Below are 26,906 nucleotides of genomic sequence, written 5' to 3'. Positions count from 1 at the left end.
GGACACAAGTGTTAATTAAACAGAGCTCAAGTGTTTTGCGGTATCACAGTATCACTGTTGTGATATGCCACCTGGATAGTGAGCAACTTCTAGCTAGTTAGGCAGAAAGCTGTGCAATATTCATTACCCTGCCTTTTTAAAATCCTCTTGATATGTCAACATAAAGGAAGTATGTCATTTGAATGATCGTTGCTCTTCTGTGCTCCCCTCTGTCCTTGATCAAACTGAACTTTTTCTTGAAGGTGTCACTGTAATTAGTGCCTCTGCATGTGTGGGGGGAAGTGGATGTTTAGGGAGTGGGCGGATAGATGCGTTTAAGTGTGTGTATGAATGACATTTTTTCATTGCTTGCATACTGGGAGGTGAAAAGCTTATCTTTCAAACATATAAACCATAGAGGAAACTTGAAATCAAGTGGTTGATCTGGCCTAATGGGTCCTTGGTCCACTTTGTAAGAATTCCCAAATCGTCAAAGACCTATGCTTTTTGTTTCCCAACTCGTCAAATACTGACGCTTTGGGTTTCTCAACTCTGATGCTGTGGGTTTCCCAACTCACCGTAGACTAATGCTTTCGAATGGCGGCCGACCCAACCTACAGTTCCAAAGTGTCAGTATTTGCAGAGTTGGGAATAATGATCAGCAAGAAAAAACAAGCTATCATCTGCAAACAATATGACTCTTGATCGCTGGATTAACACACATTCATGTCATGCAAACAGATTGCACTTTCACTCATTTCAGAATTATTATAGTGGGACTATAGTGTAACCGCTAACTGCTGCTATATGTAGCTGCTGTTTAGAAAGTTAGCTTAGTTAGTCGTGCAGCTAGCAGGCCCGAACTGGAGCTCAGAGCACCGAGGGAGTGTTTATGTTCACACCACTGACACTGGACGGGGTCAAGCCAGGGATAGCTTGTTAGTATGCTAACTTCAGGCTCTGCTACACGATACAAAAACTTCAGTCAAAACTTTTATTTCTTCACATTCTGTTGATAATTTTAGTTCATATTTGTACGCTTTGAACTAGAATCATAAATATTGCGCCTTTATAAATTCCGGAGAAAACCAGATGTATCAGGGAGAAAGATATGAATAAGAAATCAGCAAATCAGCAGGTAATAAACGTGACACAACAGGCTATTTAATCACTACAATATGTCATATGGAAATGCCTGAATGATTTTGTGAAAAAAGCATCTTCGGTGTTCCTGTTTACTCAGTAAGGAAGACCTGATGGGATAAAAGACTCAGAAATGCTATCTGAAATGTGACACAAACATGCAGTGATTTCCATCTGTGAGAACTGCATCGTGATGTACAATCCGAGACTAGATCAAAGGACAACTCTACTATTCACACCTCGCTGATTTCTCTTGACACTTGACAAGTCACCCACCTCCCTCTTCTTCTGTCTCTGTGTACGTGTCTCCTTTAAGTTTCTCTTTCCCTGAACTTTTTACATGCTGAGTAGAAAAAGGTATCTGAATAGGTGCTTTAACAACTGTGGAGTTGTCAGTCTCCCCCTCCGCCCGCCTTCACAGCCATTTCAAAACCAAGATTGGGAATCCTCTCCCTTCTCTCCACATTCATTTTCACTTTTTTCTTCACTGAGCATCTACAAATCATTCGGGGCGAGGATAAAGGCATGCATACAGAGAGATGAATGGTTTAATTTAGATTCAAATGGCATAAAGTGGGCTAATCGGAATAGCTGACAAAAGCTCTATGACGGAGAAGTGATAACCTGCAGGCTGCTTCCTTATTGCGGGAGATGGGAGTGAAGTGCTGGGCTGGTTTACAGGTCTAATTGCATGACTCAGTTTAGGGAGTGAGAGACTAACATGGGAGGACAAATTCCTGCGGGATTTGACACTTCATGAGTGTTACTTTGCATCAAAAGTTGGGACTCAGCCTTTTGACAAGTTTTTTAAAAGTCTGTTTATGATGGAGAAACTCTTTCTTTTCTTTCCTCTCTCATGTTTTCTCACCTGTCACTTCCATGTTTGTCTCTGTCTGGACGTCCACTGATGTCTTCCCTTCTGTTTGCATATCGGACTGCTCTTGCTTGTGTTCTGTTTTTCTGGTTAGGTTTTTGTTTCGCTCTGTTTGTCATCGATATTACTTCTTTCTGGTTCTTGTCTACAGCTTTTCCTATTGTGGTCTGTTTCCTGTCGGTCTGGCTCACTCTCTCTGTCTAGGCTGTGTATGTGTCTGTTTGCAAGTCAGTTTACAGACATACAAATCTGATGTTGCCCAACTCGAGGCATTCTTCAGGATGAAGCTAAAAGCCTCCTTGAGGGCAGTGCTGGAGACTTTAAGGGCTCGACAAAGAGTCAGAAATCACGCTCCTTCTCTGAGTCATAACTCAGTCAAGCCCTAACACGAAGACATGAAACAAAATTCGTGTCAGTGTCACTTACGCTTTCAGGAGAAGTCATTATCTCTGATGTCCACCGTGAAAAAAACATGAATAATCCACTCCCAAAACTTTTAATTAAAGACCCCTCGGAACTTGCTTAAGAATGTAAGAAGATGAACCTTCATTTGATTACATATTATACAATTTACAACATGGTGAAAATGGTACCCTGCATTTAACCCATCCTGGGGACCAACTCCAGATCTTAGCCAGTTCCTTGGTCAAGGGAACTGACTGGAGAATCAACCTAATGTACATGTTTTGAAAGGAATAGTCAAATTTTTTTGTTTTTCCCAACATAAACCAGTGAGTTGTGTCAGACAGGAGCTGCTAATACCTAATTTGGCATATGGTGCTTTTAATTGTACCAATTTGCCAAAGTCAACGGGGCGGAAAGAGAATACGAGTACCCACCTGTTGCTGACATTACAACAACAACATTGTTTGATGAGCTTTTATTGGGCATTGCTTCTCTTATGGCTTTTGCTTTTTCTGTTGTCATATTGGATAAAAAATAGGCCAATAAGTTGGTGTCAACATCTGTCCACATTAGCAAAAACACGACGACATAATGACATGACATTCCTGTCTGAAAAAAGCAGACAATCCAATGGGTGCCAATCAATAGCCAATCGTCATCACAGGCGTGACTTACACTGATGTCAGGCTGTTGTCAAGTGTTTATCAAGCTCTGCGCAGGAACCAACAAGGATTAATCACAGCAATTATGACGCTATGGACAAGATCGATACATAGATTGCATGGCTACACATGTCACACTGTGACGTGCAAAATTGGTGAACAAGACATGTCCACCTGGCCCACATACCACGTGGCGCGATGACACTTGGGCGGTCTGCTACTGTTTGCCAGACGTGAGCCATAAGCAGGCCATACCATGACGTGGATCTGATTCTCTAGGGTTCACTTGGTCCAGAGCAGGTCAGCAGTAAAGTGTAGGTTACAGTGAGAGTCAACCGTGGTTCAAGTAAGTTCCTGATTACTATAAAACCTGAGTTAAACCCAGAGTTAACTGGATAATCCACTATTTCACTTATAATAAATAAATCGGCAGTTGTGAGAATGCCTGAAATAAAAGTTGATTATTATAAATCATAAATCAAATCAAACGTTTTTTCATCATAATGACCCAATCTGTGTGGGTTGTGTCACTTAGTTCACTCGGTTCAAAGAGGATCTGTGTAGTCGCAGGTGATCTCATACTGAAATACACAAAGGTTTTACAAGAACAAATTGTGCCGTGTGACAAGCTAACAAAGACAATCTGCACCACGAGCTTAATTATCTCAAACTCATTTTTTCTGAAATGACAGGTCTCTCAAAAAGAAGCAGGCTGACAAACACAAGCCAGTGATTATGTGAAATTATTGGTGACTTGGGATTTGACACAACATTTATTTAAAAAGATGTTTTTCAAGCAATTTACAAGCTTTTGCAGAAAAGTAGCACTGTAACTACAGAGACAGCTGGGTATTAGGTATTAGGTGGTAACACCCCCCCTCAGCTCAGTCCAAAGAGCGAATTCATTAAGCCTCGATCTCATCACTCCTGTCACGAAATAAACCTTTCAAACTCACGCTCCTCAGTTGGTTGAGCAGCTTTCATATCCTCAGGCCACATGAAAGTTCCTCAAAAACTGATAAGACGTACAAAAACTAATGGCTGTCAACCTGAAAACCTGTCTTTTTCTGAGAGTTTGCCAAGTTTACTTGCTGCTTCTGTAACTTGATGAAGTACAGCACACATTTTCTGCATTATTTATTGATTAGAAGTTGCTGGAACAGAGATTTTCTTAAGGCAAATACTCTTCATGGTTGAGTTTAACAATGGCCAGACAGGAACAAATCATTAATTCAAACCTGGAAGGCATACTGTATATTAAAAAGTATTGGATATGATTCAGTCTTTTCACATAAGAAAGATGATGCGGAGTCATTGTGTGGGTATTGGGAATATTATGACAGCTACTAAACAACTGCACAGTCAATACTCACTACTAATACTGCTAATAATGCCACTATAATTCATTCAACTTTAATAATGGTGCTGTAGTATCTATATATTACATTTCTTAACATGCTATTACTGTGGCTCTTGGGATAGCAAGCCTGAAATAACTCTCCTACTATTGGATGGGCCTAGAGACACCAATCGCCCTATTACAAGACACTGTACCAGCAAAATGATTTTTAAGCTGCATCTTAAAAGTTAGATAATCGTCGTTTAATCTTATTTAACCTCGAGTTGCTTTGTGATCACCTAATGTGCATTTTTAATAATCGACTTAATACCTAACAATTAGTAAAACTGACAGTTATGTATCAGCAACAACACTCAATTACAAACATTAAATCCATCATTAACTCAGAGAGGAAAAGCTAACTAATAATTCAAACGATGCGTGACGTTTCATTTCGAATTACATTTCTTCTTCTTTCTTTCTGTCTCTCTATCACGCATCCTTTTTCATCCTGTCAGCAGTTTCTTTTCTTCCTGGCCTGATGCCAGTAGCTTTGTAGTCAGCTTTAAAAACATGACAGCTAACCACACTCACTGTATCATGATCACTTAATCCCATACTTATGTCATTATAGTACACCGTACTTACTGCGGTTTAGGATGCTATCACACCTACAGTCTAATTGTTAGTCTGTTGAGGCCCAGAGTGCAAAATAACAAGTTTATCAGAGCTTTGTTCATTTTGATTTAGAAGTAGTATGTGTAATGGATAGTATGGCAACCTTATAGATCACCTTTCTCATTTTCTCTCACCATTCGTTGTCCACCAGGGCTTTCATACCCCTCCAAGAGCCAGTGTGAATGTGCTGCATCAGCTGTGGGTCACAGTATGTGTAGGTTGCGGGATAACTACAGTTACTGGTATAAGCAGAGGGTTTTCCATAAGGAGTCATATCACTTCTCGAAATGCAACATGTTTTGCAGCTGCATCGCATTATGTTCTGTCTACATGGACTATTGTGGGTGAAGAAACTGTGTGATTGCGACTGAAGCCTTTGCACCTTGAATTCTCACTGAAACTAAACGTTTTTAATGTGGTTAAAAAAGCAGAAATACTTTATTGTTTTTCTGACAATTCATCTCAATGCAGATATTTATTACTGTTGGAATCTCGTGTTTGATGTGTCCAAGATAAAAAATAAATAAACCAGTTAAGCCTGTTTACAGCCCTAATCTGTCATCGTCATCCCTTTTTTTTATATCCTGTTTCCCTCAGAGCCAAGAAGAAGACCAAGCCCTTGAACCTTAAGATCCACAGCAGTGTGGGCAGCTGTGAGAATCTGCCCACGCAGCGCTCGCCCCTCCACACCGAACGATCTCTGCGATCCTTCTTCTTCCCCTCCTTCATCCCCTCCACACCTCCTGTCCATGCTGAAACACCCTCTGCAAGTAAGTGCAGTGTTCTTTTTTTAATCAGCTCACACTCTGGCTTTCATGATTTTTTAAATGCCTTTAATATATCTCTTTCATATTCTAATCTCTTCTGACATCTGCTTATTTGGTTCTCAGGCTATGTCTTATTTCTGGGTTGCCATTCTGCTCTCTGCTAGGTTACAAAGTCTGGTGCACTCTGCGTCTCAAACCCGAACTAGGTTTGACTTTTAAGCTTAAATTAGCCTTTACTTTCTTCTTAAAGACAAAGGAGTTTCAAGCTATATAATTAAATAGCACCACGCAGCACCCACACCCATTATCATTAATTCTTTTTGCTTATAATATACTTAAGTACAGCTGTGTTGGAAAGAGCAACAAATGAGCAATCAGGCCGTGCCATAATGACCGGAGGTGGTGTGTTGCTGCACATTTGCAGCCTTATTGGCTGATGCATTACAGGCATTTTGCGGAAGCCATTAGACTGAGGAGGAGATAGGGAGTAATGGAGGTTTGTCAAGGAAAGGGGTGATGAATGGTTGTCCCTTAGCGTTGCGAATAGTTACAGACCTTGACTAACAGGTATGTGGGGCACGGCAGTGCATATTTGTTGGTAGAGGACATGACTGGAATAATCACACACCGTATGAGTGTGAGGACAGATAAATAAGGATGCAAAGGACAAAAGACATATATTAGAATGACAAGTGGCACTGCAGACAAGTGTGCATTTATTACCTCCGCCAAGGGGATATTGTTTGTTCGTTTGTCAGTAGAATTAGAAGAACCTCTGGCCTGATTTTCATGAAACTTGATGGAAGGGTGCAGCATGGGCGAAATAAGATCTTGTTCAATTTTGGAGTGGATCTCTAGCACGGGTTGGATACATTAAATATTTTTCACTTATGTTAACATTGCAAGATAGGGAATTTGGCCTTGTCAGATTAATACCATACAGTGCATCTTAAAATCCAGTAGATGGTAATAAAGTTCAATATTGACAAAACATAGCCAGCTGTAGAAGTAACTCTAAAACCCGGTCCACATTCACAGGTACCAGCAACTCTCTGGGGTGGCCCACACATGCAACTGCCCAACTTCATACTGAGAGCAGTTGTTATGGAGCACTCAGGGACAATGGTTTCACAACTGTTATATCACAAAAAAGCTGCAGTAAGCGTGGTCGTCGTTTTAGCCAACTTCCTGTCCATTTTGCAGTAAGCAATCCCCTCCCTCCTCTCTATGTCACCACACATGCACCTCTCCTTTCTTTTTTCAAGGCAGGTCTGTTTGCTTTTCTTTTCTTCAAGTGTTTTTCTTCTCTTAGCATGTTTGGTAGTATAAGCCATCACTGGGAATCGGTAGCTTTCCCTGTCCCGCCATTGCCACTAAACGGGAGGATCCTGATCTCTGCACGATCACGAGCAGACAGGACCTCTTCACGGAGGATTTAACACTTCTTTTAATAAAATAATGCATACAGTAACTTTAAAGGAAAAGGGTTTTAAACTTTGTTGAGATGACGAGGCCATTGAGAGGCACAACCATATTCTGACATATTTCTATAGTTTTGGAAAGATATCTAGACACATAAAGTCTTTTCTTTTGCAGATTTTCATATCATGAAAGGGTGGACTATTGGCCTTGGCAGAGGTCTGTGCTCTCCAAGTGCCATTCTAGTTGGTGTAGTCTTTCTTGCATGTGTGCTAACAAAAGCACCACTTTACACATTTGTAATTATTGTTTGGTCCAAACCATCATGAAAAGGTCTTTCAGTACAACGCTGTAATAAGAACCTCTTTACAAATGGTTTAAATGATGTACTTAATGGCTTTATTAATCAATATGGAAACATTTAACAATCCTTTAGAGTCGATCATTATGCCATTAGAACAAATACTTTACTTTCTGTCTCCAGGTTGTAAAAAAAAACGCAACAACTTGACACCTAAAGTATTTATTAAAAACCACGACTGTTGACTGTAAGTTAACGATGGCAATTCATCACCCCTCTACCCCCAGATAGAAATAGGAGGTCAGATATCTAAATCTGGATATTAAATGATTAAAGATGTGATATTTGATCACAAGGCTGTAAATAATGATCTCAGGCCTCCAGTCATCACAGTGAAGTCATGTACGTGTGTGGGAGTGTATACTGACAACCCACTGAGCTGAAGCGGTCAAGTTAACAGCGTCTGCTGAAGGCTACGACAGAGATTGCTTATCCTCTAACTCCTAAAAAACTCTCCGTCTACGTAAGAGGACCACATTGTTTATTTTTTTCATTTTTTTATCCTGCTGTACCAGAAAGCATTATTAGACACGGTGGGTATCACAGCTCGGGTTGGAAACCTGCCTGTATACCTGAAATTCAAGATAAGCCGTCGGCTGTGGACAGCTCTGAAGGTTGGAGGAGTCCTACCGCTCCATTCGCTCCTTCAGGCTCTCTGGGAGAAGTTTCTGGGCACGCTCTCTGACGTCATCGCTCACCTTGTTATGAGGCTTCTCGCCCAGGCATGTTTTACAGTTTCCCCAAATACTTTAACATTTGCATACAACTGTGTAACGTGGAATTTTGACCCCTTCAGTGTTTTTTTTGCAAATGTACCACACCTTCATCCTGAGAATTTAAAACTATTTCTAATGATTAAGTAATGACTTTTTTAATCCACTCAATTTTTAGTGCTACAGATTTTTTTTATTTTGTTATCCAGATGATGTGTGCGTGACAAAAAACAGGCTCATCAATACAAAAATAGAAGAGCGAAACATTCGAGGCCAGTGTTTATTGCGCTCACTTATAAATACCTGAGGATGAAACATTTTCTTCTTTCTCCTAAGTTGCCCTGGGGGTCCCGTGTTCCTATTTTAGGAACTGCCCATGTGTGTGTTTGTGTGTGGTCATGCGGACAAGCGTGTGCACCCGGTAAGCCAGGCTAAACATCTGTGCGGGGTCTATGTTTGGGATTATGGTGTCACTGCCATCTCATACGTCAGGGCCCTGCAGCCAAAAGCATTATCGCTCATCTCTCTAGTCGTCTGAATGAAAAACACAGGGGACACACACAAGACCGGTTGAGGTGACCAAACGCTGTCTGCTCGGGATGAGTCAGTGCCCAGTCTGAGCTGGAGCGTCAGAGCCTTCCTATGAGTTTGTTTGGCTTTCCATCCAGAGATGCTGTTTATGATAGTCTGGGAATGATACGGTTAGATTGCAAAAAAGATTCACACGAGGCTATCTTTGCTTGGATGGCCTTTGACACTATGTAGGTTGTTTTGTATTAGATGTGCTGATGACTGATTCTGTGTGCTGTTGTTTCAGTCTTTTTAAAAGAATGAGGCAGGCAGACAGCTCGCGACTGTAGTTTCTAGCAAATGTTAAACATGGGGGCTGTGTTGGAACTATGTTAGCTGCTGTGTTCACGGAAATAAAGGAATATGTCGACCGATTCAACTGTGTGGCTAATGTTATGCTGCAGTGATGCAGGCTGCAGGTCGTATAAATGTAGGGAATCTAACAAATTGTTATCATTTCATCATGCAACGTGAAAAGTTATTGGACAATGAAAATCTCCCCGGAAAATCTAGACTTGATTTATGGTATCTGCACTCATGTCTCCATTATAGACTAAATGATGAATAATCTCACCCTTTTCTCTTAATGTTTTCCTCTACACCCCCCTCCACCCCGACACCAACCCCTGCGGTCGTTCTTTGTTTGCACAAAGCTTCCTTTTATACTCTGTATAAAATTATGACTTTTTCCCTTAGCTTATCGACGAACATGCTTCTATCGTCTTTTTTGTTTCCAAAGTGCTCCCGATCTTTTAACACCATAAATTTGGAAACAAATGCATTGTGTACTGTGTTGATGGTAGTTGCTGTGCTCTGAGGAAAACAGGAATCTCTTGTCACTTTTGACTGCACAACATTATTTGGCACACTAAAGCAGTCCAGTCCTGGTAGAGAACATTTCTCTAAAACCATCCGCATGGTAAACCCACACTTATTTTGACTAAATAGACTTACTTCTCAGTAATACGTAGGCGTCCACACAGTAGGCTTGTCTGAAATTGCTTTCCTAAATAGAAAGCACTAGTTATTTATGTTATTAATTATACCTTTGATTTCACCAGCATGCTTTGGCCAGAATACTAACACCTGTGAAGGTGTGCAGGGTCTTTCATATCTACCTCTTAATCTCATTGATTAGTTCCCTGTATTAACTCTTATAAAACTGCAATCACTTTGTAAGACTTCTGATGCACGGTCATTGCTGGCATGGTCACTCTGATGTTCATTGTCTGCCTGTTTTCCTGTTTGCACAATAGATGTTTCGAAAAAATAATTTCACTTTTTGCAAGCATGGAGCGTCCCGATGTTTTTTTGCTCTTGTTGTTTACCCTCATGGTCAGGTTGAATAATAAGTAGTTAGTTTTCAGTGTTTTTGCTCTTGCTCCAGGGGTTATGATTGTTTGTTTTAAATGTGAAAAGTTATGGCAGCCGCAGAGGGACGTTTTCCACGGACAGCTCACCTCCAGCGCCTCGGGCTGTTTGAGCTCAGACGCCCCGACTTGTGATGATGCCTTGTGTCCACTTGGAGGTCCAGTACCAGCCCTGGGACTCGACCAACACACATGCACCTGCTGCAAAATGTGTGTGTATGTGTCTGAGTGTGCGAGATGCAGAGAGGAGGGGAGTGTGGGAGTCTGTGAGTGTGTGCTTGTGGATATAAATGGCTTAAATGTTCTTCATGCGCTTTGTGCACTCTGTTTATTTCGACGTGTTTTGGTGACGTCACCCACTCACCCTAACCTCGCATAGACGCTTTGCAGTTGCGTCACGGATCTCCTAGCAACCAAGTGTGGCACCACAATGGAGGTCCCTTTGAGAATCGGCAAATAAAAATGGCTACAAATAACGGCTAAATTTAAAACGGGGCGAGGAAAAAGAGCCGGCTGACGAGAAGATTCGGGATTGGCGTCAATTCAGTATTTCAGCAAAGATGCACAGTTTTGAGAATGTTATCATTCAGCACTTGTTTTCTACTTTTATTGGTATGAGGGCATGGATGTTAACGTGTTAAAGAAGCTGAATATGCAGCTTCTTTTTCAACTAAAAGACAGAATAGAACAGATGGATCTCACCTGTTGAGATTTGAGCTTGTTTTGACCTCTGTTCATTGGCTAAGAGACCACAAATTAAACTTTTCAACTATGCTTTGGTCCAAAAATATGAAAACATAGCTCTTAAATGCCCCACAAAAGGACATATTTACTTCTATAATGTGATTTTCTGGATTTTGCTCTGTATCTTTTATGCAATAGGAAGACCTGGAATGAGTTTTCCAGGTGAAAATGTTTTGCTAGTGGGACTTTATTGACTCTGGTACTGACTGAGCTCTCGCATCAAGCTCTTGTCACATTCCAGCTAATGAGACCCTGCTGAGGAGGTCATAAACACCCGTCGATAAAGAGGTGGACTGGTCAACAGTTGCTATGTTGGTTCCTAGGAAAGGAGGACAGGTCTGACATCGGCTGCTCCTGCATCTACATGGAAGTCTTGCTTTTGTGCAAAATATCTGCCACTGATTGTACAAGGAAATTTGCAAATTCTGCTCCCAGAACGATTAATTTAGATAATTAATCAAAACAATTTGTTTTAATTTCCAACCAGCCGGGAGGGTAGTGCAACAAAGCAACAGATGTTAACAAAATTGAATTCGCCACTAAAGCTGAATCAGATGTGTTCATTCCCATACTGTATTTGAGCAGGATGCTCATGTTTGGTCATGATGCACTGAATGCTACGGCAACGCTGAAGCATCCTTCCAGTCCACCTTAGGGATCCTTGTCTAGCCATTATTATAATTTGATACAAGGTGGAACAACACACAGGAGCAGAAAGTTCTAATGAGGCAGCAAATTTGTAAAACAAGTAGTTGTTTATCATCAGTGTTGTCCACTTATACTTAACGTCACTCGAAAGCCCTCTGTAGCGTCAGATCGGCCTCACCACCGAAACCTGCTCTGTCTGTTGGCCGGTTTACTCGTCTGTGAGCTCCGAGCCATTTCAGTTCTCCTACTGAGGAAGTCACTATCGAGCCATAAGGCCTCAGGACATCATCTGTTCTCCCATCCCTCCTCCCTCCGTCTCACTGGCACACTTTAGGCCACGTAGTTTAAAGAATCCCACTATCCATACGGCCGTGCGGAGATACTTGTTTCATCCATGATAATTGCTATTTTTCCAGCGCTGTGATTGCTATTGTCGGTGTATCGTAGGGATTGTGTGCGTTTGTGTGTGCATGTGGGTTATTTGTAAATGCGCTCGTGTGTGTTCTCGCTCGTCAAAGATGACAGCACAATATTCTCCAAAAGGGCTGATCGGCGTGTAGCTGTTGCCATAGCAACTGAGCAACCTGGCTTTGTCTCTTGCTCATCGGAGGATTTTTTTTTTTGTTCTTAAACTCGGAAAGAAAAAAAATAAAACCCCATCTGATCTATTTCCACCCTTTCTCTTAGTTTGCTTCTTGCTGCCACTCCAAACTCATACTTTGCACTTTCACCCTGTGGAAAGTCTCATTAAAACCCCCGGATGAGAAACAATGAGGATACGGAGCGAGCAACAGCCTGTAATATATCGCTCATATAACACTCATGTGCTATAATGCAGCACATTGTGCAGCATACGCCCACACATTTTTTACAGTCCTGTTCACTTCTTCTGCTGCTCTGCACAGTCCACCATATATACAGTCATGTCAGACTCCTATCTCGGCATCACATCGACATGCTGCCTTCTTGTGTTGGATTTGTTTAGCATTTCCACCTTAAGCTATTGATTATCCCTTTCTGATGTAGTGCCAATTACGCCATTGATTGCATTCACACATTTGATTTAAGCTTTTACCCAAACTGCCGAAGTGCTACACTCAGCCCATTAGGCTGTAGGACCTTGATGATTCTGACATAACAATAGTAGGTGTATGATGAGAATAATTACAATTTGTGTGTGTTTTTTTTTTTTTCCTGGCATTGTTTGTGTGTTTTGTTGTTTTAATCGTCACTCCCTCCTCTTCTTTCTGTTTTACCTGCTGTAAAAATTTCTCCCCATGGGGAATAGCAGTCAATCACTTGGAGAAGCATCTCAGTCTAACGTCAAATAAACTATATTTGGCTCCAGATTGGCTCCTAGACTCAAGGAGTCTCTTTATCTCTGCACACACACACATACCCACCCCCCTCTGTTTAACCCACACAGACAGAAACATATATCCCTTCATCTCTCAGTGTAGTTACATTTCTCTCTTTAAAGGGTGCTTTTTGTAAGAATTGGCCACCTGTCGAGTTTATACACCGAACAAATTGGGGGCAGCGTAGCACCAGAAAGTTGGGGCGTCCACCACTATCTTAAGAAACAGGGAAATGTACAGTCCCTAGCCAATGTTAGCATTAATCAGCTGTTTACTTAGCAGTTCAGCATCCAACTTCATCCTGTTACTGGCCAAAAGAGCTGTTTCCAGCAGTACAAAGCAAAGTGTTCACTCTCGTTTTACTTCTGAGCTCTGGGTTTCAGAGTCGTTATGGCCACTTGTGGGTTGTTGACCCAATCGGCCTTCATGTGGGATGTTAGGGCTTGGTGAGCCCAGGTATGAACGGTTGTTAAGCTGTCTGGGGAGGTAACTCAGCACTGCATTGTAGGTGGGTGATGAGTAATGTCGAAGGCCACCTCCTCTGTTCAAAGACAGTCGTTCCAGTTTGACATAGATGGATTCCTTTACTCCTCTTTCAAACCATCTGTCTTCTCTGGCCAAGATATTTACATTGTTGTCCTCAAAGGAATGATTTTTCTCCTTCAGATGTAAGTCGGCAGCAGAGGCTTGACCTGAGGAGTTAGCCCTCCTCCTGTGTTGTGCCATTCGTTTAAGGAGAGGTTGTTTTGTCTCCCCAGTGTACACATCTGTGCAGTCCTGGCTGCATTGAACAGCATAAACTACATTACTCTGCTTATGCCTGGGTGTTTTGTCCTGAGGATGGACGAGTTTCTGCCTCAGCGTGTTGGTAGGTTTGAAGTGGACCGGGATATGATGTTTATTAAAGATCCTCCTGAGTTTCTCAGATATTCCTGTGACATAAGGAATGACGATGTTGTTTCGTTTTTCCGTCTTTCTCCTTCCCCTCTGTCTTAGCGGGCATGGTCTCAGCCTGATGGCTTAGGGTTCTGATGACCCTCAGCTTGTGCTCCAGTGGGTGTTGAGAGTCGAGCAGCAAGTATTGATCTGTGTGTGTAGGTTTTCTGTACACCTCAATGTTGAGGCTTCTGTCTTCTTCAGTGCGTACTGCACAGTCCAAGAAGGGCAGACGACTCTGAAACTCAGAGCTCACACGTGACCTTAACGACTCTGTAAGGACACTCCCACACAGAGTTTATAAGCCTGCAACTCCCCTCCTGTTAGTTAGAGCTGAAGAAGCCTCTCGGATGATGAGAGGTGAAACGTCTTCAAGAAACTGAAACACGTCCAGCTGCCTACGATACAGCACTTAGAATTACCATGTTACATGTTCATTTTCAAATGTCTTGGACATACAACTCCTCTAAACCACACACACACACACACACACACACACACACACACACACACACACACACACATCATACTCAACCCCATGGCCTGATATGTGTCACATGACCGGCCAGTGGAGGAGGGGAAAGGAAGACCTCAGCTTAATTAGACTGAGACCAATCAGACAAGATGGAGGAGGACATTGTTGTCTGGCGCCTTACTGTTTCTCGGCTCCTGCAGGCTCATCCGTCTCACACACACAAACACACACACACACACACACACACACACATACTCTGAACATAAAATACACACCCTTGTGTGTTTTGGTATTATGTATTTGGTTTTATTTTGGTATTTGTTTTCGGATGGTTAGAAAATCTGCCCGTGCCATGCGATCCTAAGGTGTTAAAGCTTTAATCCTTTTCAGATTTCAGTCCTGGTTGTTTAGCCAACACCTGTGGTTACCATGGTAATCAATGGTGGTTTAATACTACGGCAAACACTATTTGAGCCGTGACTTTGTAGTGGGATCTCAATGCTTATGTGCTCGTTTTAGAGGCACCACCTCCAAAGAGGAAATTGAAATACAAATCAATAAATTCTTAAGTTATCAACCAAATATCTAAAAGTGTGACTTCTCGATTAAATTGATCTCCATTCTCCCCGTCAAAGGAATACACAGACCGACGACTGGGTCTAAATTAAAATGTTTATTAACTGAAAATGATGATAGAGAATTGAATGAGGAAATGGGGAATGGTGGCGGAAATAATCTGTTCGATACGGATTCTAGTCGCTAATCATTACTGTCAATAAGACTATTATTATTATTATTAGATTATTTTGACATCAACCATGTCATGAGCAGCTTGAGAGGATGGTTCAGCCTACTTTTAGATGTGAAAGCCGATCCGGAGTTGAGAGCTCGGTCAGAACCAAGGCAATGGATGGATGTTCGGCGTTGGAAGTCTCCCTGGGTTGATGACAAAATGATTGATCCGGTGCTGTTGGCTTTGCCGGGCAACTGAAAAAGATTTGGTGCTGGTCGAATGACACAAAACTTTCAAAGTCTTTGGGAAAAAAAATGCAAGATTGTATAAAACTGGAAGCAAAGTTATAATAAAGTCAGTTGGCGTTGAAACTTGGTTATCAAATGAAGAAAAACAGAATAAAACTAGCGCGCAAAACAAAAAGGAGCAAAAAACTACACAGGTAACAAGCGTATTTATAACATGTGGCAGTATTTGTCATATGTTATAAATGCAATGAAAATCTTAAATGAATAACTCAGGCTTGGAAAGTGTTAGAACAATCACTTCATACTGATTTTAAAGGTTGCTGCAAGGATATAAGCATTTCCGTTTGGTATGCAGGCAGATTTACAGCCCCTGGTCTTACCTGTCAGGCTCCCCTGTAAAGAAAAACGGGGGAATCTTCAAAGTCCCATTTGCTGGTGTCAGGGCTGTTGCAGATAGAAATTCACACTGGGGTGTCACTTACAGTCTGTTTGATGTGTTTACAACCATTAATTAAACAGTCAATATCAATTTAAAGATTAGGTCTGATTTTTCCCAACTGTAAGACAGACTTCATCTCCGTCCTGTGGGTGTCAGTTGTCCTTTTGGCCCCAGATAATCTCACTAGGAGTTGTTAAGCCTGTCCTAATGTTGCTTTGAAAATGAAATCGACAGGAAGTGCAACCACGAGCTGATACCATGCTGCACATGCCGGGAGCAGTGTTTTTACACAAGAGCACCACTTGGCGATGCCTCGGCCTGCTCAGTCTTCTCCTGGATCCACATATATTATAATTTGTATCAGATATTCTGTCAGTGTATATGCGACATCTATTGCATGTCTGTCCGTCCTGGGAGAGGGATCCCTCCTCTGTGGCTCTTCCTGAGGTTTCTTCCTTCTTTCTTCTTCCATCTTTTTTTTTCCCTGGTAAAAGTTTTTTTTTCTTAATATGGCCAGTGTTTCCTCATTCGAATCGAGGGTCTAAGGACAGAGGATGTTGTTTCACTGTACAGTTTGTAAATGTGTAATGTAAGGTGATTGTGATTTTGGGCTATATAAATAAAATTGATTTGATTTGATTTGATTTGAAGAACAAAAAGCAGTTAAATTACATATTTGAAGTTTCAGCTCTTAATGCAACAACCTACTGAGGAGGAATAATGCAGAAATGACAGTTTTCTTGTTTTGTAGATGCATTTTTGACGACTGATCGTTAACCACGGTGACAAACGCCCTCCCTGTGACTGCTTCACAATAAAATCCACCCAGTGTTTTGTCATATGAAAGCCTCTAGTACGAAGCAGAGACAGTAGGCTGTTGCGTTTGCATTAGCAGTAAGTTAATACAGCTCTGACATGGTGTAAAGAAAGTGAACATTTAATAATAAGGCTGATATCAATGAGATAAAAATTGCTCTTATGTGGATTAAATGCTTGTCCACCACTGCTTTTAAAGACTACTAGAGAGCTAACCGTTTAGGTACAATATCTAAGATAGTTGAATGTTGAGTGTCATTATGTGTTCATCAAGTACAGAAACTTTGGGTTGGTGGCTTGCCCAACCAATAGTGTCTGTATTTGACGAACTAGGAATGAGATGAATCGCTTATTGCATATTTAAAGGCATTTAAAATGCATAACATTAAATTAAATTAAATAATCTTAAAACTAAAACTACATCAGTGCTAATCGCAATACAACAAAAGCATTTTTCACTACCCTATTTGTGAATAAGCTCGGACCCCTGAAGGCTAGTGTTTACAGGGAATGCCAAAAATTCAAGGTGTCTGGTATCAGTCAAGCTGAGGCTCTATATGACAGGCGCGTGTGTGAGCGTGTTTGTTCTCATGAGTGTTTACTGACATAAATCTACACGCCCCTTGCCTGAGGGATGGTAGGATCATCAAAGATTGACAGACAGAAGAAGGCAGACAGCAACATCAACAGCAGGCCCACATGATGATAGATAGCCCTGTCCACGCCGCTGACAAGTCCAATCATCTGCCAGTCGCCAACAAGGCCGACAAGAAGCAGATGATGTCAGTTTCCCCCTCCGTATTGAGTTATCAGGTTGATTGAGTGTAATTGAGCGATGCATCGGAGTGCAGAGAGAAGACATCAAGCCTCTGGAGGGACTGGAGGAGGAGGAAGGGTGTTTCAGGAACCAGGAAATGCTGTATGGCACCAGAGCCATGAGATTAGCGCAGTCAACGACTCTGCCTCGTAATCAATTAATAGGACTGATTGAGCCCCTCGCAGGATGAAAATTCTGAGTCACGCGAAGATTTCTTATCCCTCTTATTTGCTGTAAATGCTGTCATGAATGCCATTTTTTTTTTTGACACTGTTAGTGAAAATTATACTTAATGTTTGTTTTGTTGGGTGGGGGTGTTGTACTTGTATCTACAGCAGCAGGCTTCCAGGACTGTGAATGTGACGATCACAAACTTGTTGAAAAAAAAAAACCCAACACAGCTCCTTTGATTTATGACTTGCCAGTTTTGAAACTTGAAGAGCTCCATTCCTCATGTTAAGTATAGTGTCGCAGGGGGACATTACCAGCTCAACTCTGAACATTAATGCTTTCTCTGTTTCCTTTCACATAAAAGCGTAATAAAGCCTGTGAATATGTAAATTGACAAAGACAGCCCCAACCGAACCAACTCTTTCTCTTCTCGGCCTCGTTGCAGTGAACCTCTTCTGTCCTCTTAAGCGGAGATCAGTCTCATCGCACACCTCGGACTGCTGTTTCGTTTTCAGGGCTCAGTTTAGTGATGAAGAAAGAACTTAAAGGCATCGTTTTCTGCTTGTGTTTCTCTCTTTATTCTCACAACTTCTCCACCCACCCACACACAAAAATCTCAAGTCCCCTCTACTCCCCTCTTCCTGGCATTCATAGTACTCATGAATAAGTCTGCACAAAGGTCTTCAGAAAACATCTCACTTATTGCATATTTGACTCCATCATTTCCTTGTCTCTTCAGTTTTATTTTGTCAATTCGAAGCTGCACATTCATTGACTGGGCTGTTTTCTTAAAACACACATTCCAACTGAAACTGGGACTGACAGCCAAAAAGATGCCGAGATGAAAGAGTGTGTGTTTGCTTACAAACAGAGTATAAGCCTGTTTTACTTCAAATATGACCAGCACAACTTTAAAGGGACAGTGTGCTGATTTCGAAGTCCGTTTACAGATGTCGGGGAGTACCACCGTATGTTAAAAAAAAAAACTTTTGTGGCTCAAGAAATGGTTATTGATGGATAAATTGTTGAAGACAAGTTTGAAAAGGAAAAAAATCAGTCCTGTGCAAAAGTGATCTTACCAGCCCTCTGTAGCCAACTCCTTATGTTGGGTTGACGCTAGCGGCTCAAGGCTACATTTGACGCTACTTGCATAACACACACAAGTCTCGGACTGTCGGTGGTCGACTTGCATTCTGGGTAATGCAGTTCTCAGGTTTTGACAAGGAAAAAAGAATCTGTGTGGAATAGGGCCTTCATGATATCATCTTTTCACTTGACGGTTATCACGGCCATCATAACTTTGTTTATCACGTGTTTTGTCTGTTTTTTGTCAAATGAATGACATTTGTCATACCAGTGTAGGGAGGTGGAGAGAGAGTCTATGTAACCTCAAATGTCTGTCGTTTTGGTATGACTTTGCACCGCAGAAGTAAATAAATGAGTAGCACACACACCAGATCCATGCCACACACTCAGCTAGCTAACGGTTAACTGTGACTATAGCTTTTTCTTCTTCTTTTTCCGTTGTATGGCAACTAGTATTTAGGCTCTTTACTGCATGAACAGAAAGAAACAGAAACAATTTAAGAGGCACTGGATTATTTACATGATATTATCACATATTATAATCTGTAACAACCCTAGTGCTGAATAAAAAAATGAATCTCTTGTTCTGCTGCTGCATCGGATTTGATCCTTGTTTTTTACTGTCCTGTTAGCACCTCAGTGTTTTGGTACTGCAGAGCTACCTCAGTACATTTCAAAGGGTGTTGGTTGGTGTGGTAAGTGCATGGGGAAGATTGCATTGATACGTATTTCAGTGCCATGTTTTGCTTGACCGTGTTTATTAATTCCTAAATGGTAAAATAGTATATCAGAATAGAAACCTTAATAGGCCTGTAATGTGGGGTTTCAGCAGAAATTGAAACAAAACACTGAAAACAAAAATGGTCTTGCATAATGACCTATGACTCCGTCAGCATTTTTTCTCATGAATATTTTTATTATTGAATTATCGGCAGCGAGACCATCATCATCTCAATACATATCCGCACACATCGAGCCGCCTTCACGGGCGACTCTGTGTATGCCTCCATTCTCACCAGGTATTGTGAGGTGGCGCGCAAATGTAATGCCGCTCAGTCATTGCAAGCACTAATGGACCAAGCGTGTGTTTTTTGTTGTGAAAACCTTTTGAAGTGAGAGTGCCTCGCAATGGAATACAGGTAGCACCACAGTAGCCTCATTATGCAAAATATCTGCATCTAAACATGCAAATAATTCAGACAGGACCTTGACATTTTGATTGTCACATGTTGTCAGCCCTAAGGCTCGAGAGAGCACACTAAATCTATCTATCTATCTATCTATCTATCTATCTATCTATCTGTCTATCTATCTATCTATGACATCTCATTCACAATGACGAGTTGACAATGACTCATGACTATATGAATGATATACAAACAGCCGAATCAATCCAACGCCAAAATGTCAGTCCATTGCCCAAAATGCCATATGTGCTAAGTCGAAGGTTTAATGCAGAAGGTTTGACATTCTCTCACTTTTACTTTTTAACTAAACGTAACAGCCTCCTATCTCTTGCTCTTCAGACACTCTCTCAGTGCCTCGCTGGTCCCCGCAGATTCCCCGAAGAGATCTGGGAAACTCAATAAAACACAGGTAGGCCTGAAGGACAGTGTGTGGGTGAGTGAGTGTGTGTGTGTGTGTGTGAGAGAGAGTTTGCCTATGCGCATAAACTCATCCGTCATAGAATGCCAGTCCAATTAAAAAGGGCCTCTTGTATAACTCATCTCAATTCTCTTCCTCTCGTTGTCTGCCTTTCTCCGTCTCTCTCCACCTGCTTGACTTTAAACGCGAGTGATCTAAAAAGTAAAACAATACTGTATTAGTTGTGGGATCTCAGCAACCTCCAGAACGTGGGTGTTTTGCCTGCTGAAAGTCAGCGAGGTGCAGAGAGAAGCTCTGAGCCTCGTCACACGCAGCCAAACTGAAGCGCGAGTGTAATTTATAGAGCAGTTGTTTGAAGATTAAGGTTGGTTTTAAGAGAAATGCTATTATTCCATCCAACAATCTCCTCGACGTGCCGATTTGCATATTTCAAACGTGTGCCCTCGATCGCATTATTGGCCTGTTAAGATAAGTGCATTTGTGTCGCTGGTACACAATGTGCCGCTCTGGCTTTAGAGCCTCCGCTGCGCTGAAAGAACATTTCTTTATGCAGAGTATGCCCTTAATGTCACATTGCTGTTCATATTTGACAGCAGAGTCCGCTAAAAAAAACGTGTCAGGGGTTGGATTGAGTCGTGCCTCTCAATTGAAGTGAAGGAGGGGCCTAATAAAGAGATTTGGACTCTGTCAAAATACATTAGTCACCTGCCATTAGCCAGCGAGCGGCTCGGCTGGCACCCAGGCGTCGCATCAGTAACTACTGCCAACGGTCGCATACGTGCTGGAACCTCTCAGTCAATCTACGCAGGGAATTGGCTGCTACTGCGGAGCACAATGTGGATTTGTTTGTTTGAGAAGAGACTGTGTTGGACCCTTTAAGAGTGGCGTAGGCCTCCGAGCTCCCATCACTCGGACTGATCGCTGTATTGATGTAAACCCCGTGGCCTCCGTCCTGCGCTGCAGAGCGTCTGCGTTAAGATGTTCATTCGCACAGGGTCACTGAAAGATGAAAATGAAATGGGCCATAATTAAATCAGCAGGTGAGGGAGATTAGGAAAGCAAATACTTTCACAGAAGAAGCTCCTCCAGGCATCTATTATCCTCGCAGAAAGGTTACGCAGGGAATGTGAGGCCCTGGTTGGAGAAAGCTGTCTGTCAGAATGAGACCGTTAGGTAAAGGTAAAAAGTCAGAAGCAATGTTATCACAGTAAACACCAGCTCTAAAATGTCATATATGGTAGATGTGCAAGCCGAAAGTGATGTCATGACTTAACAGCCTTATCTCCCTCTCTCTTCTCTTGCCTGCAGGTTTTCCACAAAGTATTGGATGTCCCAGACATGCATAGTATGTGGAAAGGGAATGTTGTTTGGACTGAAATGTAAAAACTGCAAGTAGGTACCGACACTGGTTTTCACCCTAGGTGCCATATATCACACGAGTACTGATTTGTGTCTGATCACAGATATCTGTCATTAAGTTAGTGTTTCCTCTTGCCTGTTTTTTGTTTGTTTTTCCCTTTTGATTGTTTTTCGAGATGACAGGAACTCTTTTGTTTTCATGTCACTTGAATAAATGAGCAATTAGCATCTCTTGTCCGTTTTTCTACATGTTAATGCTCCCACTTTGCAACGGTTTCATCCTTGTGTAAATAATCTAACAGCAACAACAAGTAAACACTCTGTGAAAGTTCCTGTCCTTTTTTTGTGCACTCAGGCTGAAGTGCCACAACAAATGCACCAAAGAAGCCCCACCTTGCCATTTACTGATCATACAGCGAGGCGGACGAGAATCCCTCAAAGGTACTTTTTGACTGCACAACTCACCACAACTCCAGTTCTTAAAGCATTTTCAGCTTGTGTGTGTGGATGCCTCCTTACCTTATTTGAGGGCGCTAAATTGAACGCACTTTGACACAAGCCTCTCCCAAAAGAAGACATGTGCCCCCCTGTAATGATAAACAGGCTTTCCAGTAATCCCAAAGTTGACTGATTTACATGTTGTGTCCCAGCTGCCAGCTAACTGCTGTTAGCTTTGCCTACATTCAGGACTCACCTGGTTTTGTTCAGTGTCAGATGGTGTGTTAAGTTTGCCATGGTTTCTGGAGTGTTGTGTGCAGTCACTGTGGCCAATGTTAAGCTAGCTGCTGATTGTCAATGAATACCTTGAAAATGCGGACGGCTTGTTCACATCATCATGTTAACAAAAGTAATATAATGTCTAATTTAGCTGACAGATATTTATTTTTGAACACTGGCCATTACTAAAACTATCCCAAACCGAACTCAGTTTTCAGTCGAGGCCCCATTTAAAAAAGTTAAAGAGCCTGTGACAGATAGGAGGTTATCTGCCGATTAATTAAGCCACTTAGGTTTGACAGAAGTGATTGCGTCATGCACCGTTTGTACTGACACAGACTGAACTGAAAAAATTCCCATTATCTGCTATCAGAATTGAGATTCTTCTGTTCTTTCTCTTCTTCCCGCCCGCCCTCCCTCCGTTTCTCCTCCAAATAAGACCACCAAGGAACAACTCAAGGTAAAGAACACTAATTAGTCTTCTTCTACCCTGCTTTAGTCAGAGAAAGTGACAGTTTTCTTAATGACATAGTTTGCTTCAGGAAAGTTTTTTTTAATGAAGTGTCTGTATGCGATAACAAATGGATGGTGTTCAAGAAAGGGCAGTTTGTTCATTTTCACATGAGAAGCAGGGCCTGATAAAGAATTTCTTCTCATTTTCTTAAAGCTATTAGGCGAGTGTTGTTTAATTTCAGTCTCCCGCAGTGCTTCATTGTTCCTGTGTGCTTTTTTTTCTATAGTAGCTCGTCTGGTACGGACCGAATCAGTGCCATGTGACATCAACAACCCGCTCAGGTACACAGACCTGCACATCAGTCAGACGCTCCCCAAAACCAACAAAATCAACAAGGTAAGTAATAAAAATAAACCGTGTATTACAATCTGTGTGTAACCTGTCCTACATATTACATTTCTTCCATTTTTGGGGGCAGGAAAATGGTTATGAGTCATCCTGTCTGTCCCAGGGGATCATGGAACCGTACGAAAATATCTTCAGCAGTATTGATGTTTGCACAGATGGATTTGTTGTCATACATTGGATATTTTGCAGCACGTCTAAAAATTTCTCAGTTCCAGGGAAGAAAGAAAGTTTATCACAGGATTCCTGTGGTGGTAACACAGTGATGGGAATCTTGTGAACCGAATGTGAATGCTCAGAAAGAAAACGTGTGTAAAAATAACACTAAACACAAATAAGACCTTTACAAATACACGACTTCTGATGCTAAAGGATTACCAGATCATGTGGAAATCTATTTGTAAAGTCTTGCTGTTCTCTGCAATTTCAAACTGCCATGTTGGTAACTGTGGAGACCAGATAGACTTCAACATCATATGTGTTAACGTGACGACATCATAGTATAGTGTTTTGTTATATGTGGAAAGTGAAGTGGAAATCATCAAGGTACATTTTTCTTAACTCACAGCTAGTTATATCTCACACAGGCTTCGCCCTCTACTGGACTCTATGGGTAATACTCTCCTACAATCGCGCATACGCGATTGTAGGAGAGTATTACCCATAGAGTCCAGTAGAGGGCGAAGCCTGTGTTAATATAACTAGGGTTACAATATCGTAACCTTCGATACTTCCTTTAACTAATGAACTACGATCCACTGCCTGAGATATGGGCTCATGATATGATGATGCCTCTCATCCAAAACAACGCCCCAGTCCCTAGTCGGACTGCACCTTTACTTTACTGATTATTGTGACTTTAATTATTGTTTTTAAGGAGGCATTTTGATAACTTTGTGGAATTAGTCCACTGTAGTGTGTGTTTACGGTTCTCTTCATAACTCGGAGCTACTGCTTGTTGGGTTCAACATAAAGTGCCGCAGGAATGAGTCCTAAAACCTGGAAATAAGTTTGCACTGTTGCACTTATTCTTGAAGTCAATTAAATTTGAATGGGTTTTCGGTTAGTTGCCTGAAATAAGGTCTGTGGTTACGTTCGTAATCTCTCATGTGGCCCAGCTTGGTGAATATATGATTGTTTGGATTAAGATACCAAAAAGATAAATATGACTTCTCTTACTTTCTGGTTTCATTTGTCAAATGATTGATTGCTTCCTGGGGCTGATGATAATTTCCAGTTAAAGTGCAAACTTATTTGGGCAGATAAAGCTGCATATACATCAGTCCAGACCATTCCTCAAAACAAAACCTAAATATTAAGATTGATTGCCCACCCTCAAGGCACCCATCGATTTGGCTTTATTTCAGTGGGCTGCGAAAATCAACTTGCTTAGACTTGAAACTTGCTCCAGGAAGATAATCCATTAGATTGATTTAGATAGATTTTGTTATATTATTGTCGTCATTCAATGATGCTCTGATGTTTAAGACTCAAGACTTGGCTGCCGAAGAGGAGAAAATCTATAATTTCTTCCACAACACTACTGTAATGTCTGCCTCCATCGTTTGGATTACATTTTCAGACTATGTAATTAATTAAGTGCTTTTCCTGAATAGTAGTGATTATTTGTGGTTGATTAGACTCCATTATGAAATCACTGCGTTAAGCCAATATTTGAATTGAAATTGGACTGGAGTCTAGACAGTCGCGGGGGATGTAAAAATGATTTTTTAACAAAGAGACCTCTTACAGAAGTTAAAATCTTTTAACAGATGTGACAGATAAGTGAGGAGCCCATTGGAATAGATCTGGAGGTCAGTCTGGAGCGGCTGTGATTAACCTACAGTAGAAGGAGGTGGAAACTGCCACAGCAAAAAAGATGATTCATTTACATTCAAATATGTTGAGAGTGTTTCTCAGTTTTAGCAAACTTTATATTTGGGGATGTCGGAGCATCCTTTAATGCACCGCTGATGGCAGTTTTTAAAATGCTTCCTGTTGGCAATTGCAGCCCCACACGATGATAACGTAACTTTGTCAAAAAAGTAAGGCCAGCATATTGCTCACTGTGATGGATTACCTCTGTCAGGCAATTTTCAAGTCCCTGCAAGTTGATTTTCATATTGTACCGAAATTAATGAAAACCAAGTGCTGCCTCGAAGGTAGAAAATCAATCTAGGAACTTGTGGTATGATTCATAAAGAGGACAACAATAAGTAGTGCAAGCTGAGTAAAACTTGCAAAATCACCAGTATTGAAGTTCAACTTAAGCTTCTGTTGACCTTTCTCTTTTCTGTCTCTTCTCAGGATCACATCCCAGCCCCGTACCAACCAGACTCCAGCAGTAATCCCTCATCCACCACCTCCTCCACCCCATCCTCCCCAGCTCCTCCCCTGCCCAGCAGTGCGACGCCCCCGTCACCACTACACCCCTCCCCACAGTCAGCGCGGCAACAGAAACAGTTCAACTTGACAGGTATTAGACATTAGACATACATTGGAATTTTTCATCATTGTAAAGTAACTCGCGTTTGGCGTCTTTCGTAATTACAGTGCAAACAGGCACCAATAACTCATATGACTTTTGCTGTTATGCAAAAGTAGAGTCAGTTCTGTGAGCTTTCTATTACACAGGACTGGCTCAACAGGGTTTTGATTATGGGTTCTGGTGCATTTAACAAGACAAGGGCACATGTGTGACTTGGTCTCACGTGCAGTCACAGGTATGTAGTCTTTCTATGTGCGCATGTTAACAGGTAATAAAAGGCACCTTCACACCTTTTTTTTCCGGGAAGGTGTCCCATGGAGGTTCAACAGAAGTAAGAAAAGAAAAACAATAGTCGTGCAAAAGCAGCTGACATAAAGCCGAACAAGACATAGTCTGCAGTCGAGCAAGGCACATTAAGCTATACTATCAGTCAGGACCAGAATTGACTGATTGCTCCCCCAAAAACAGAACAATTTTATATTTAATACAACTATTTTTTTTCTTCTTAAAAACTGTCCCAGAACAACTCATGTGCTTAACTTATAACTTGTACAAAAATTAGTGGTGTTTATGTGAAGCTTATTTCATTCTGAAAATAAAGATACAGTACTGCGGCCTGTACAGCGTGCCAGGTTAATTGGTGTAAAGACTGTACTAAAAAAGCCTGCTGTTATTTGAGAAATAGTTCTTTAAATGTGTGCTGTGAAGCAGAAGTGTGTCTCGCAGTATAAATACTGACATAAGTCCACATTCCTTCAGATCAAACTCCAGCTCTTCTTTTGTCTCCTTCCACAGCCTCCAGTTACTTCAAATTCAAACAGCAGTTCATCTTTCCTGGTAAGTAATAATTGATCATTACCCATGATGCACTGCAACCAGCCCAGGATAAGTAAGGAGGCGGGGGACTCTTTTGATGTCGGAGGGTAATTTTCATCTGCTTACCATGGCCTGACTCAAGCCTCGGCCCCTACACCCACTCGTTGCTTGTCTCATTTGGGCTTCCTAATGATTTGTCAATGCCCAGACTCTTTGCTTTTGCCCACACAGGTACCACACAGTCTTTGCTCATTTGGCAGGTTATTACAGCCGAGACAACCTGGAGTGGTGTGAGGATAAGAATGAGGTGC

At 41.6% G+C, this 26,906-nt stretch overlaps 1 protein-coding gene across 3 annotated transcripts in view; it reads left to right on the top strand.

Annotated features, from left to right (window-relative positions):
* The window catches only part of ksr2 (kinase suppressor of ras 2), a 106,372-nt gene that overhangs the window by 42,707 nt on the left and 36,759 nt on the right, over window positions 1-26,906 (top strand). For all 3 annotated transcript variants that reach the window (XM_084359803.1, XM_084359804.1, XM_084359802.1), the window contains 8 exons: window positions 5,678-5,850; window positions 20,278-20,347; window positions 21,665-21,748; window positions 22,071-22,156; window positions 22,872-22,892; window positions 23,173-23,282; window positions 25,599-25,767; window positions 26,575-26,616. In XM_084359803.1, the coding sequence (XP_084215929.1) occupies window positions 5,678-5,850; window positions 20,278-20,347; window positions 21,665-21,748; window positions 22,071-22,156; window positions 22,872-22,892; window positions 23,173-23,282; window positions 25,599-25,767; window positions 26,575-26,616 (755 nt within the window). The remainder of the gene's footprint in view (window positions 1-5,677; window positions 5,851-20,277; window positions 20,348-21,664; window positions 21,749-22,070; window positions 22,157-22,871; window positions 22,893-23,172; window positions 23,283-25,598; window positions 25,768-26,574; window positions 26,617-26,906) is intronic.

Source organism: Pagrus pagrus, assembly GCF_965226575.1.
Source record: "Pagrus pagrus genome assembly, chromosome: 8".
Classification (NCBI taxonomy): Eukaryota; Metazoa; Chordata; class Actinopteri; order Spariformes; family Sparidae; genus Pagrus; species Pagrus pagrus.
The sequence above is the reverse complement of the archived record's forward strand: the minus strand, read 5'-3'. Positions and strand labels throughout refer to the sequence as shown.